Source organism: Antennarius striatus, chromosome 5 (assembly GCF_040054535.1).
Source record: "Antennarius striatus isolate MH-2024 chromosome 5, ASM4005453v1, whole genome shotgun sequence".
Taxonomy (NCBI): domain Eukaryota; kingdom Metazoa; phylum Chordata; class Actinopteri; order Lophiiformes; family Antennariidae; genus Antennarius; species Antennarius striatus.
This window is the reverse complement of record NC_090780.1, coordinates 11,333,782-11,349,775: the sequence shown is the minus strand read 5'-3', so window position 1 is coordinate 11,349,775 and position 15,994 is coordinate 11,333,782. Positions and strand designations below refer to the sequence as shown.

The following is a 15,994-nucleotide window of genomic DNA, read 5'->3' as shown; positions in this document are numbered from 1 at the left end:
TTTTATGTTGAACTTGCTCTGGCTAAATTAAGTGAAAACAAGACAAAGTTTAGGTTTCGGGGGTTTTTTTGAAGAGAAAGATGCTCTAACACATTTCTGGTGTTTCTGCCCTGAATTGAAAGGATTATACAGATGTTTCACTTTTGTCATCTTTCTTCAAGAAATTAAGCCTTGTTTTTCTCTTGATAATGGGGTCCTTGCTGAAAGTCATCAGGCATCATTGTTTTGTTTTGTTTTTCGCATTATCAAAAACCCTCACAAACTAGAAAGCCACTCAGTAGCTTACCTTAGCCTAGACCAAACAGCTGCCCTTAGGACAAAATTAGAGAAAGTGAAGAAAAGTAATTGTTGAAACATTAGTTTATCTTGATCTACTCCAGAAATCAGTGCTTCTTTGTTTTAAGTGCAATGTTAGGTCTTCTTTCTGATTTCATGGCAGTCTGTCATCAGTCTGAAAATATTTTTTTCTGGATCAAAAGGTTTCATGACAGTGGGAAATGGGCTGTGTAGAATGAATGATAAACAAATCAAACCAATCACTTACTTATGGTGGAGGTAAAATACATTGATAGAATTCAAACAAAGTGATTCTGGTGAACTCGCAGTTTGAAACCGGTTCCCAACCGGATCCAGTTCTTGGTTCCATACCAAAAGAACTGCCCTTTGAATTCTGGTAACTAGCAGTTGACTTTTAAGCACTGAGCTTCCACCTCTAGATATGACCAAGGCAGAAATCATCCTACTAGCCACAACAACAGAGCCATATTTCCACACATCTCTTCATGGATGTACACAATTTTTGTCTTGTTGCAGAACAAGACAAAGGGATTGCATCATGGTTTCACTCAAATAATGCACCCACCTCTTCTGTTATGCCTTTGATTTGTTGATGAAAAGGAAGGTAGGCTTGTGCGAACATGTACAGATTTACATTAACCAAAATACTTTTATCGTTAAGTTTTATCGTTATTATCGTTGTAAGTGATGTGAAGTGGAGACATAAGGAACACTTTTCGAGATTTTAATTAAATTTACTCTAATGACTACTAACATGTTTTTTACATGAAGATGTTCAGTGAGGTTTTGCTGTTTGGTTGAATGTCCATTGAATTGGATAACGATATTGACAGAGATCAGCCATACTCTCCAATATGTCTCCCACGGACTACAGCATCTGCAGCTGTATAACAGTAATACGGCTCTGAAGGAAACCTTGATTTACATATCGAAGAACAGCTGCACAGGATTTGTCATTGTTGTCTCTCCTCTTCTTTTCTCTCTTGCATTCTAAGACACCCTTACACTGAATGGAATTATGGTATTTTTTTAACATCCTGGCATCACTGCAAGCCTTCCTTACTGTTGAAAGCTACCGTTTTCTTGATAGCTGAAATGCTCTTTATATTCTGTGTAACGCTGCTAGGACTTTTCTGCCATTTCTGAATGTGTTGGTTTCTGTGTTATTTATATGTTCGCCTTTGGCTGGCTATTTTGAAATCACACGTGTCAAGGAGCAAATTGGATAGTTTACAAATGCACATAAATGTGAATTTGAGAGTATTTATAAGTGTGTGTTTAGTTTAAGATATTTTAGAAAGCATTTCAATAAATGTTACGTACGTACTCACTGCAAAAAATGCCTCACTTATTCAAATTAAATGAGCAAGGGTTCTCTTTATCACAGGTTCTTGGGCTCTGACTTGTAATGACTTTAAAAATCTAAGAATTTAATCACTCTCGCCAAGTCCCACTTAACAATTTGAAGTTCAATTTGCAGCTCTGTAGGAGAGGCCTTTGTCCTAGAAAATTACTTCCATTACACTCCATTTTTTATTATATTCTGCCTCTCGTGTCATCAAAGGGATGTTAGAGCTGGATGCCTTTGTTAGAAAGAAAAATCAGGGCCTCAGTGGAGATAATGTATTTGATCACTATAAAGACACGTGCTTAGAGATGAAGAATTTGTGACATTAATGCACAGAAACTTCTGATAACAGTTAACTGAAAACTGTCATCTTCCTATTGAATGAACTTGTTAAGGTATGTTAGTGGATGTGATTTGTAATGTTATTTTAGCTTGTAATAATATCTGCGGTGAATTTATATTTTTATTGGTCTACAGTACAAAAATGAACCTCATTAAATGCACTATGATCTTAGGAGATGCTGTGACAAGTGGCTAAAAAGACAACAATTTTCTTAGTAATTATCATTATAAAAATGTCAAATCTTATTCTCTATTTTCTAAAAGAGCTTTTTTACGTTACTGGAACATGATTGATGTGTAGCTGTAGCATGTGTGTGTCTCAGTGCAGAGCAGATAATCTAATTTAGAGTGAACAGAAGTGTTGCTCTCAGAGACAAAGACAAGGGTAGGACCCCCACTCAGGGCCAGAATGTAGACTCTTGGAAGTCACAGTTTGAGACTGAATCTAATAAATGACCCTTCAAGTAAAAATGTAAGGTGGAGAGGCTAAGTGAACGGGAGAAGTGGCTCAAGGACGAGGAAAGCTTGGATGGGCTTCTGAGATCACACAATGATGGGACTTCATTGTTAAAATGTCATATAGAGGCAATTTGATGTGCAGGGTACAGTAGGAGCTTGGTGAGTGTAATGGCATGTGTTGTCATGACTGTGTGCTTTTATGGTCTTTTCCCTAGGGACTGGATGGATGTGCTCAGTCCTCCTATTAATCTTCCCAGCCAGCAGAGAAGGTCAGGCAAGATGTGGAACAATCCTGACAATCCAGTCGAAGGTAGATTTACCTTAGTATTGGTCCTTTTGCTCCCAGACGCACTTTTAAGTGTTTAAAAGTCAGACCGACTGCAAACAACACAATGCTTTAACATTAACCACACTAATGGTGCAAATGCAAATAACTAATGGAAACATTCACGACTGTCAAAGCTTACAAAAATGTTAACCTTCCACTAAAGACGACACTAAGCAGTGGGGCAGAATGTATCTAATTAAAGGTAAAAATCTCATGAGAGAGGAGCTCTCTGTCCTCCACCTAACTCCATAGGTCAAAAGAGACAGGCTCATTACAGCTCTGTACCCCCTAGACACATCGACAGGTTAATTGATGAAACCTTTTCAGTTTACAACATCATTTTTAAAGCTCTTACACAGTGTGTCTGATAATTAGTTTTCATTATCATTGCCAAAGTTCTGATAAGATAAAATGTTCCTCCTGGAGCATTCCATAACCTTTTTAGCATTTCACTGCCTGTCAATTTAACAGCTAAATTCACATGCTTGGAAGGTGTGGGGATTACAGGGAATCTCTTTACACCTTCATAATGTGGTGCAGGGTCCGGGTGTTAGGAGCTGATTGATGAGAGAAAAAATTACAATGGAAAAAAAACTTTTAAATCCACTTGAGTCTCAAGGTTACCTTGTCGTACATGCTTCTCATTTTATTACAAAGTAGAGCCCTATTCATTTAGCAGGGAACAAGCAATATACATTTTATAACAATACTTACAATACTTTTATTACAATGTATATTGTTATCGCTATTTATATTTAAGATATTAATCATACATTTTTGTTTTATTGCTGTTATATTATACTGTATATATTATTATTTCCACACTTTTTTACCTTGCAAACTTGATTCAATTGAATCTTGCTTTGCCTTGTTTATATATTTTGAATAGTCACCTGTAAATTATGAAAAGTGATTTTCGTACGTTATTACAGGAGGATTTGAAGCGGTGAATGAAGAGGAGAATGGTGATGAGAGTTTGAATCTCTTCTATGATCCTTGCCTGAACTGCTATTTTGATCCAGAGACGGGGAAGTACTATGAGCTAGCTTGACTCAAAGCTCAACAGAATCCAAATTAATAAATCAGATGGCATTTACTGTGGATGAATGGCTTCAGGATTTTTTTAGATTTAGTTTAAAGATTAAATATTAAATCCACTTTATTTATCCCCATTGGGGAAATTATCTTTACACTCCACTTTGTACATGCATATATACAGTATACAGTTTGTGTATATATATATATATATATATATATATATATATATATATATATATATATATATACATATACATATACATATATATATACTGAATATATATATGTGTGTGTGTAAATATATATATATATACATATATGTGTGTACATACTGTATATATACTGTATACCTTTATGTATATGTGTGTGTGTGTGTGTGTGTGTGTGTGTGTGTGTGTGTGTGTGTGTGTGTGTGTGTGTGTGTGTGTGTGTGTGTGTGTGTGTGTTAGAGTGACTTCCCCAAATGAGCAGCTTGTTAGTAGTACGGCTCCTTGCTCAAGGGCGCTTCGGCAGTGGCTGGGAGGTGAGCTGGCACCTCCCACTGTCAGCTCACACTCCGAGGATGCCTTGGCAGGAGTGGGAATCGAACCGCCGACCTCCAATCATGGGGCGGCCACTCTACCGCTGAGCCACTGCCGCTTATTGATCGGTAATGCATACCCCTTTTATGGAAACCCCTCCATTCTGTTGCTTTTTGGAGATTACAACAGGACATCTGGAGTTTTGTGTTTCTGCAAATACAGACATATTATAGGGTAAAAGAGTGGAACTCAATAAATCTCATCCAATTTTAGCAGGAAGCTGATTTCTTGTCCATTGAGTATTACATGCGATTTTTAAAAAGTCTTTTCAGAAGTCTTCACATCTAAATGAATATGCATTCCGGTTGAAAGAGCATCCTGGATCTTGTTTCATTCAGAAGATTTTTAACATTAACATTTTGACTGAGATAATACATCAGTATCTGTTACTTTCTTCTTTATATATAATGAAGTTAAAAAAAAGATGTTGATGCATGTTTGTTTTGTTCCAATAAATTTTCTTTCAAACTGCTGCTGATTTTCTGTGTAGATTTTCATTAAGGTGGTGCTGCAATTTTCCTTCAGCCTAGAAATAAAATAAAATGATTGAGTTTGTTGTTTTCACATTGTTAATAAATAGATAAAAGACCAAGCAATTGGCAGATGTAAACACACAATTACTGTGTAGGCAGGTGTAGGTTGAAGTTACGACCAATAATATCCACTCTTACATGGCTTAATTAGCATGGCTTTTAGAGTCAAACAGCAAAGCAGAAGAAAACAATCCTGTGTAGGATCAAGTTCAACTAAATTTACAATTTAAAAAAAATATCAGTTAATATAAGAATGTCTTGGTTTAAAAACATTTGATAGAATCACAATCCTTATGACCTCCGTCTGCAAAATGACTTTGAATTTGTGTCATATTTTGATATATTTCCCCAAAATCTCCATACAGTTTCTAGTGCTATGAAGGAACAGTTCAATTTTAGAAAAAATTTCTATTAAAATGAAGTCAAAATAGATTTTTATTGCATGTTAAAAAGCAGCCAGCATCAGAACAAATTGCCTAACATACCTAAAAGAACAACAGATCAAAAGACATAATAATAAAAAAGCCAATAAACACAACAATGATAAAGGAAAAATATATAGATCTACAAAAGTTCAAAGCAAGAAGTCAAGCTCAGCTGGAATTAAAAGCAAGTGAGAAGAGATAGCACTTCAGCAGTGATTTAATTATCGACTGCAGGTCTTATTTTATTTGTTGAACTCTTCAGCAGCCTGGTAAGCTTGCAGCACCAGTCCCAATCAGCTCTGCTGCTTTCGGCTGGATCTGGGCTCATCCACCAGCAGCTGGCTGCGGGATCTCAGGTTCTGACCGGGGAAAGAAACAGATCTGAAAGATCAGAGGAGAAAAACTAAACAACAACCAGTATAATCAAAATCAATCCACAGGAAGCCAGTGAGTGGATGCCAATTGTGTGATTTTTAATTGTAAAGGTAGTCAATGCTCAAAACGCTGTTGCATAAATTCTTAGTGCTCAGCTCTAGTACGGGATGGCTTGGCCCAGCGCTGTAATCGTCTCAGCTCGGTTAATGTTGAAGTTTACGTCACGTGACACGTGAACGTCACAGTAATTTCCGAGGCGGCGTCGAAATGCGTCGAGTTCCACCAGGTGAAACAATCCGGAAGTAAACCTACGTCAGACCGATCTGGGGGGGGGGTTTCGACCGACATGAAGTACAGTATTCAGTAATGTAGCGTGAAAGTAATGTAACGTAAAGTAATGTTGTAATGAAGGCAGGTAGGGCCAGGTTCACGTAAAAAATGTCGGCAAAACAGGTAAAGTCGTAATGACACACCCGTGGCGGCTCCTCCGTCTGTAGACATAATGTTGGATTTACATCATCACAGCTGTCATTCAATAATAATACTTTCTGTGTAGCTTTGAGCGCATCGTTCTGAAGTGTGATGTAAAGACATTTTATATTTAACAGTGTTGAGATGTGTCGTGGGTAAAACCTAGACCCGTGTGTGGAAGTGGAAAGGCGGAAATGTTTACGTCTAGCTGCTCGAAAAATGCCGACAGCTATTTTATACAATCATCTGGAATCATTCTGGATCCATAATAACAGCCAGAATAGTGGTGGTAGTAGTAATGTTTCTGGATGGGTTTGCGTTAAATAGTTGTTCACCGACCCATAAAAGTGGATTCATTTTGAACGCATCATTTTCAAAGTAAAAAAAAAAATCGTGGTTGATATTTATTTAAACATGGCACTTGTATGATATTTTCTTAGTCCAAAGCAAAATTTGTCAATATGTAAAAAAATATGGAAATAAAATCTGACAGTTTCTTGTCAGTAGTCTCATAACCCATGTGGTTAATAGTTCCTGTGAAACCAGACAACTATGAATGTAATCACTACAAGGATCGTGTTTTGAAACTCCACTCCAAGCGTTTCCTGTGGTCTTATGTACTGCTGTAACCAAAGGCATGAGATGATGAGCATTTTTCTGATGTGACTGATTATTCATACCCCTCCTGTTGAGTTTTTTTGGGTCATTCGTAGCAGCATGTGCTACAACACACTGTTGTTCAGCCATCAAACCTGCCTGAGTTTCCCTCTTATCCCAGTCACTCATCATGGGCGAAGCGGTGAGGTTTACAGGCTCTTAAACCACTGCATTGTTAGGTCTTACTGGACTCATTTGTCTTTTTGAGGACAAGTTAAGACTTCACCCTGGTGTTATTGCGTCTGTGATCCTCGTCTCAGTGTTGGCAGTCTTTGCTGCTGCAATGATCATTCGTAAATACTGCTTTCCAGTCAAGTAGGTGCACTTCATTAATACCCTTTAATAACATTATTTAATGTTTAAAATAGAGATTTCAAGCATAACCTCACATGTCACATCGCTTTGTTTCAGTGAGGCAACATACAGATACTCACAGCTGAGGCAAATGGAGGATCAGGGTTCAGCAGTGATGGAGGAAGATGGCGACAGGAGGCCAACCACAGTGGGAGAGGAGTCAGACGAGGTCAGCGTCTCCTGATAGTAGCTTAAACGGTGCAAGTTGACAGAACTGTAACCTTTCTTTTCATATCGCATGTCATTTTAACTTCCTTTCCCCCTTGTGACAGGATCTTCTGGAGTAACTCTCAGACTGGAATGCTGCCGGACGAGCCAAATAAAATGTAGATGGATTGTGTGGACTAAAGCTGCTGCAAATGATTGAGTAATCAGACTATTTATTTGATTATTGGTTAATTGCAGCTATACAACAAAAAATAACACAAAACAGCATCCCTTGTCGGAACCAAATGTTTTATTTGAGCTGCTCAAAACCCACCAATATTTACTTTAATATAAACCAACTGAACTGATTTTAAATGATTAAGATTTTTTATGTATAACCAAAATGACTGATGTACTGTCAAAACAGCTGATTAATATTCTGTCATTTGAAAAATCAGTGAGATATGACTAAAGTGGGCTTTAAGCCTCAGGCTTGAATTGTTATCAGAGTGTTATTTCTTTATGCTTAATGTCAGAACATTTAGGCTTATTTATATATATAGTGAAGATGCACATGAAATATGTATTGTAGAACAGAATTTTACGTAGTTCTGCTTCTTTTATTGTGACCATTATTTAGGAAAACAATATTAGAGATTTTATGATAACTTCTTGTGCTAGCAAGTGTGAAAATAAGACTGGTGCTAGTGCAATTAGGCCCAGCCATTCACTTTCCCTGGGCTCATAAAATGTCCAATCCCAGATCAATTAATCTTACTATCCAAATGAAGAGAATAATAACATTAAACAGTGACATGACAAAATGTCCAGACTATAAAATCTTAAGTCTTCCCTTACTGTCACAGTTACACACTGGATTGAAGAATGGAGAGATTTAAAAGCAAACGTGGAAAATATTGGAGTAGTTGCAGGTGGCTGCAGCTCAGGAGGTCGAGATAATCCTCCAATTGTGATGTTAGTGTTTCAATCTCTGGCTCTTACCGTATGTTGAAGTTTCCTTGGGCAATATACTGAGCTACAAAATGCTCCCATGGCTGTTCCATGGCTGTGGGTGTGTTTGTATGAATAGTAATATCATTTTTGAAGCATTGTTTTAACGGAAAGGTAATGAGTGCTGCTGAATATGAGGCGTTGCATTATTTTACATTAATTCATGAGCAGTCAGAGAGCTATCAGTTAATAGCATCTACTTCTGCTAAACATCACATGGAGATTTGACATTTCAGAGGATTTCAAGCACACTAATTAGCTTGCAAATGAAAATAGGAACATCAATAACATGTTTATTTAGAAATCAACCAGTTTCCTTTGAAATTTAGATTTATTTCCATTTGCATGTTGTTCACCAAGTTAAACATCTCCTGTCAGACACTTTGAGCAAAGGAAAAGGCAACCTTGGAGCAATGGAGCATTTTTGTGGAACATTAATATTACAAAATAGTAGTTACAGTTTTCACTGTGGTTTTTGTTTTAGCTGGTATGATAAAGACTTGAGCAATCTATTGTCAAAATACCTCCTTATACCAGAATTGAAGTATTATAGCACATTTTGCAAACTGTCATATTACTTCTTCTTTTCCCTTCGGCTTTTCCCTTCAGGGGTCGCCACAGCAAATCAGTTCCCTCCATTTAAGCCTATCTTCTGCATCCTCTTCTCTCACACCAACTACCTTCACGTCCTCTTTCACTACATCCATAAACCTCCTCTTTGGTCTTCCTCTAGGTCTCCTGCCTGGCAGTTCAAAACTCAGCATCCTTCTACCAATATATTCACAATCTCTCCTCTGGACATGTCCAAACCATCTCAGTCTGGCCTCTCTGACTTTATCTCCAAAACCTCTAACATGTGCTGTCCCTCTGATGTACTCATTCCTGATCCTATCCTTCCTGGTCACTCCCAAAGAGCACCTCAGCATCTTCATCTCTGCTACCTCCAGCTCTGTCTCCTGTCTTTTCCTCAGTGACACTGTCTCTAGACCAAACAACATCGCTGGTCTCACCACAGTTTTGTACACCTTTCCTTTCATTTTAGCTGAAACTCTTCTATCACACATCACACCTGACGCTTTTCTCCACCCATTCCATCCTGCCTGTATACGCTTCTTCACCTCTTTTCCACACTGTCCATTGCTCTAGACTGTTGATCCTAAGTACTTAAAATCCTCCACCTTCTTGATCTCTTCTCCCTGTGACCTCACTCTTCCACTTGGGTCCCTCTCATTCACACACATGACCTCTGTCTAACCTTCATTCCTCTCCTTTCCAGGACAAACCTCCACCTCTCTAGCTTCTCCTCCACCTGTTCCCTGCTCTCGCTGCAGATCACAATGTCATCTGCAAACATCATAGTCCATGGAGATTCCTGTCTAGCCTCGTCTGTCAGCCTGTCCATCACCATAGCGAACAAGAAGGGGCTCAGAGCTGATCCCTGATGCAGTCCCACCTCCACCTTGAACTCCTCTGTCACACCTACAGCACACCTCACCACTGTCTTACAGTCCTCATACATGTCCTGCACCCCTCTAACATACTTCTCTGCCACTCCGGACTTCCTCATACAATACCACAGTTCCTCTCTGGGCACCCTGTCATAAGTTTTCTCCAGATCTACAAAAACACAATGCAGCTCCGTTTGGCCTTCTCTGTACTTCTCTATCAACATCCTCAAAGCAAATACTTTATCTGTCGTACTCTTTTTTTGGCATGAAACCATACTGCTGCTCACAAATGTTCACTTCTGCCCATAGTCTAGCTTCCACTACTCTCTCCCATAACTTCATTGTATGGCTCATCAGCTTTATTCCTCTGTAGTTGCCACAACTCTGCACATCTCTCTTGTTCTTAAAAATGGGCACCAGCACACTTCTCCATTCCCCAGGCATCTTCTCACTATCTGAGATCCTGTTGAACAACCCAGTCAGAAACTCTACTGCCACCTCTCCTAGACACTTCGAAACCTCTACAGGTATATCATCAGGACTGAATGCCTTTCCACTCTTCATCCTCTTCAGTGCCCTCCTCACTTCATCCTGCCTAATCTTTGTTACTTCCTGGTCCACAACAGCCACCTCTTCTAGTCTTTGTTCCCTCTCATTTTCCTCGTTCATCAACTCTTCAAAGTACTCTTTCCATCTTCCCGTCACACTGCTGGCACCTGTCAATAGACTTCCATCCCTATCCTTAATCACCCTAACCTGCTGCACGTCCTTCCCATCTCTGTCTGTCTGTCTTGCCAACCTGTATAGATCAGTCTCTCCATCCTAACTGTGCTTAATGTTACTGTTACTCCTCAATGTTGCTTTTTGCTGTTTTTATCAATGATGTTTGGGCAGCCATAGCTCAGTCTGGGGCAGGGCTCGAAATTAACTTTTTTTCTTGGTAGCACTGGTGCTCCCAAATTTATAAGTTAGTAGCACCAGCAAAGACTTTAGGAGCACCTACCCAAAAGCAAGGCAGTGACGGAGCGATAGAGACGCTCCGTCCATCTCCGTTCCGCGCCTCTCTCCCTCGCCCAGGAGAGCAGCCGCAGCTGCGCTCTCATTGTTTCCTGGCAGGACCGCAGGAGCGCGGTCTCACAAAAAAAGGTGCACTAGTTAATCTCTTTGGCACTGCCAAGGTGCCCTTGAGCAAGACACCAAACCTCTAAGACTGCTCCATTATTCTCTCTCCATGGCATATGCATAAACCCTTTGTGTGTGTGTGTGTGTGTGTGTGTGTGTGTGTGTGCGTGCGTGTCCATGCGTGCGTGTGTGTGTGTGTTCAGGCTTATATACTGTATGTGTGTGGAAAAAATGTTTATATTGAGTGTAAAAAGCTTTTTTCATTGTGGGATGAATTAAAATTGGTTTTAATCATGACTACTGTATTATCTCTGTATGATGAATTTGCAATCTTCACAGTTATACAGTATATTAAAATAAATGAAAGAAATATTTTTTTGGTTCTGCTAATTCCTGAGAATTTCCCATTTTAAGCCATCATTGCTAAATTGCACATGAATTTACCAAAAATTGAACAAAATGTAATTATTACATTCCAGGAAGGGTGATGTAATTGTTAGTGTATGTTTGTCCGTCTGTTAGTCCACCAAACATGTTCACAGCTGTTGCAGATACAAAAAGCACATTACTCGGGTGGCAAAGAGGATGAAAATGAGATGACCTTGACTTTGGGAAAACTAGGTCAAGGTCAAATTTTAAAATTTTTGTACTCAAATTTTCTACTTTTGTACTCATCACAGATTTTTGGAAGGCAATCACATGATACCGTACACGCATTCTATTGGTTTACGCCATCAGGAAGTGCGCTACGTTCTGCGAGTCTCGGACTTCCCTGAGACACATAGACGATAAGGATGTGGGAAAAGATAATGCAGATAGAAGTTGGTTTGATATCAGTATGGAGAAGGTTCATAAAACTTTATATTAGTGTAAATAATAAGATAATAGTTTGTGACTCTATCACCAAATTCGTTAATCGCGTGTGGTTCCTGGAACGTATTAACTGTGAGGAATGATGGCGCACTGTATACCTTTTTAGGTACACATCTGTGGAACCTGATGAGATATAATCACAAAACAAAAAGTAACATTTTCAGGAAGCCAGAGGCACAAAAATGTGTAGGTCATGGTAAAAGTTGAATTCAGAGGTGTCGCAGGATGTTGCAGTCTGACTGGTTTGTTTTAATCCTGCCATGTGTAGTAATGATTCTGTGAACATTAGTCCTCTGATTTGTCAGTAGAGCGCATGAGCCATCTGCTGGTTATCGGCGGTACTACAGCTTGTTAACATCAAGCGCTTACAAGTTCTGTAAACTTTTATGCAGTCATTTCTAACCAGGGGGAGGTCAATCCCACCTAAAATGAAAGGCAACCTGATAAGCAACTAATCACACTCACATTCATACCAAAGCACTTTAGAGTCTCACATTCACATATGTTTTTGGTGGTGGGAGGAAGCCAGAAAATCCATCCACTTGCAACATTTTCTAAACGGAGAACAAATTATAAAATGTTTGCCTTGACCAACAGCAAACTGATGTGGTGAAACCTGTGGTTCATGGAAAGGCTGAGGTAAAGATAGGTAAACATTCCACTCGGACCCGAATTAGTATTTCAGTTGATTTTAGCAACTGTTTATTCCATGAAATGCTTAGTAATGAGCGTGAAATTGACTCGTAATATGAAACTGCTTTCGATTTTTGTTTTTAAATTCACTCAACTTTCCCAATTCTTACCTGAATTTTTTTAATCTGTTCTGCAGAGCTTTAAAGGCCTCAATGGCGTTTTGTTCTGTGGAAATAGCAGAAATTGGGTTATAAATCTTGATTTTAATGTGAAGACATGAATAATTTTTACACTTGTAGAGTCTGTTTCAAAATATGTAGATGTTTTTTAAATTTTCAATTCCTTTATTTTTCATGTGGTGCAGGGATTCCGTCGGCTTAAGGTAGCATGCCAGTTATTTTGTCATGGTATCCTATGTTTGTTTTTTTCCTCACTTGTGTCAATTTGTGGTTCAATTGGGAAAATATGGCCACAGAAAAACTTAATGAGACCCTCATCGATTTTTGGTTTATGGGGAGGAAGGGAGGACGGGGAGGATGATTTTGTAGTCAGGGTGAGCTTGCTTACTTACTTGCTGAGTTTTGTCTTCGTCTTACTTTAATCCCTCTTGTTGTTTGACCATGACAGAGGGAGCTGATTGATGACATAAGAAGTAAAATAAGTTGTAGATGAACAATTTAACTCCTGACTCGTTGAGGAAAAGTCCATCTGCCTTAAGTGCAGTGGATGGATTGCACATGCAGCTGCAAGCCATGTGTTCAGTGCCAACAATCTGCTGAATCTCTCAACTCTTTTTCTAACTGGCGGTAGAGGGTCCACTGATCAACACCTCAGCACTCGAAGAGCTGACTGTGTTCAACAGATCGCCCGTCTGGTTTCAGCATTTCAGACTGCTGTTTCACAACATCATTGGTCCCTATGTGCACTATGACATTCTTCACATTTGGATGTCCAGCTGTGATATGAAGAACTCTCAGGCATGTCAGCGACCATATCATTGGGAAGGCAGAGTGTTTTGTGGTTCTTACTACGCATGTTTCTTAAATCTTTTACATCATTGTCACCCAATATCAGAGTTTACGACCAAGTCATTAGCTTTCCTTGTAGCCTTTTATTTTCAGATTTACTCTCAGTCCTCACCCTGCTGTGTGAAGCTCAGAGGTTATCCAGGTCATCAGACGGAGATGCAGGATCTGTAGGAGAGGAAAAAATCTGTTCTCCAGTTGCATATTTGGTTATTGGGGAGCTTTGTTGTTAGTTCTCCCTTTCTCAGCTGTCCATGGCTGCGTCCTGCTAGGAACAGGGTTTGAGGCGGAGGCGTTCAGGCCAACAAGTCGCATCACAAATCTCGGGACACTGGGTTCTGCTGTTACTCGTCCTTGAGTCAATTGGTCGATTCACCATCTTAACCAATCTATTGTTTTGGATCAATGGGTGGGGGGGTTTGAAACACCGGCGGGTCCCAGATGTGTTAAAGCAATGACCTCACTGCAGGACCTGGGAATGGAGACTGTCTGGGAAAAACAAATTAGTTTGGACATGCACTAGGGGTAAGATGCTCCTCCAGGGAGCACTTTACCTTATCCTCCACTTCCAAAGTTACAGAACCAATGACACATGTTGTATGGAGGATACCATTAAGTGGTGATGGACAGTGGTCTGTCTGGAACTGCTGGGAGAAGGCATCAGGCTTTGTGTTCTTAGAACCTGGGCGGTACGACAGAGGGAAATCAAAACGGTTGAAGAACAGTGCCCACCTTGTTTGTCTGGATTTCAACAACTTCGCAGAACGGATATACTCCAGGTTGTAATGGTCAGTCCAGACTAAAAATGGTACTCCTCACCACCACCACCACCACCACCAGCTAGTGTCTCCACTCCTCAAGGGCCAATTTTACTGCCAGTAGTTCCAGATCCCCGATATTGTGGTTCCTTTCTGCTAGTGACAGTTGGCGGGAAAAGAAGGCACAGGGGTGGATTTTTTTGGTCTTCAGATGAGTGCTGTGAAGCACTGCCCCCACTCCAGACTCCACCTCTATAATGAACTGGCGAGACAGATCTGGGAAAGTGAGAATAGAAGCAGAACTCATCAAACACCTTCTCGGCTACCTGGGACCACTTGAAGGGATTCTTCTGGGAAGTGAGGGCAGTGAGCGGGCTGCGGCAGTGCTGTAATTACGGATGAACCACAAGTAGAAGTTAGAGAACCCTAAGAACTACGGCAGTTCTTTGTGAGTAGAGGGAGTGGGCCGGTCTGAGACTGCTGTGGTCTTCGCCGGGTCAATCAATATTCTCCAATTCTGCCAATCATGAACCCCAAAAAAGACACCTTCGTGGTGTGGAACTCACATTTATCAGTCTTGATGAAGAACATGGTTATCCAGGACTCTTTGTAGCACCTGTTGAACATGTAGCACATGCTCCCGTCTTGATTTAGAGAATATAAGGATATCGTCCAGATATAGGAACACACAGACATCTAGCAAATCACGGAGCATGACATTAACCAGAAATAACTGAATAGTTAGTATTAATTAGTCCAAAAGGCATGACCAGATACTTATTGTGTCCACTGGGGGTGTTAAAGGTTGTCTTCCCCTCACTCCCCCCCTCTAATGCACACCAGGTGGTAAGCATTTCTAAGATCACGCTTGGTAAAAATAGCAGCTTCTTGTAATGTCTTGAATGCAGATGAAATGAGTGGAAAAGGCTACTTGCTCTAAATAGTGATTTCATTGAGCCCCCTGTAGTCTACATGTTCATAGGGACTTGTCCTTCTCCACAAATAAAAACCTTGCACCTGCAGAGGAAGAAGAGGGTCGAATAAGGCTTGCCACCAATGTGTCCTTGATTATTTCTCTATGGTTTTCATCTCTGGAGCCGATAATGAGTACAGTTTACCCCTAAACAGCGGTTATACATTTATTGTGGTCCATCCACAGTGAGTTTAGTAGCAGACAAAATATCAGGGCATTACTGCCTGGCCTGGAGGGACAGTTTTGTTTTGACCCCTGCAGGCAGGCATCCGTTCCAGGATCAGCAGTGCAGGTGCTTTAAGGGATTAGCATGCTTTTCACCTTTTAAATGTCTAGCACCTAATTTTCAGAGCCAACACTGTTGCCTGTTCATGAAAATATGGACTTTAATTACTTTTCCTTTGATGAAAGAACTAGATTTTTTTTACCCATTAAAATCATCTTCCAGCTCTTTTCAATAGAGGTAAAAGAATAAAATATTGTTTTATAATTTACTTTATTGTCTGATGTTACTCAACTGAAATTTACATACAAATAGAAAATATCCCTCTTTTTCATTTCCTCATCTAATTTGAAAAATTAAGCTTGCAAGACTTCCTTGTCTTTGTGCTACTCCTTTCTCCAGGTTTCAAATGCTTATCTGTTAGAATCAAGCCACACCTTCACCTCAAATAGTGTTTGTTACTGGTGAACACTGGACATGAAACTTGATCATATCCTTCACAGTGGGTGGATGTGTTTGAGTATATACGGTGTATTCTTCCATATCCTGTTATTTGGTTGTCACAGAGGGGAG

The 15,994-nt window shown here is 39.8% G+C and overlaps 1 protein-coding gene across 1 annotated transcript in view; it reads left to right on the top strand.

Annotated features, from left to right (window-relative positions):
- cfap20dc (CFAP20 domain containing) overlaps window positions 1–3,859 on the top strand; it is a 39,050-nt gene extending 35,191 nt beyond the window's left edge. The window contains exons 15-16 of the mRNA XM_068316125.1: window positions 2,662–2,756; window positions 3,707–3,859. Of these exons, the coding sequence (XP_068172226.1) occupies window positions 2,662–2,756; window positions 3,707–3,825 (214 nt within the window). The 3' untranslated portion in view covers window positions 3,826–3,859. The remainder of the gene's footprint in view (window positions 1–2,661; window positions 2,757–3,706) is intronic.
- Window positions 3,860–15,994: the final 12,135 nt, after the last annotated feature.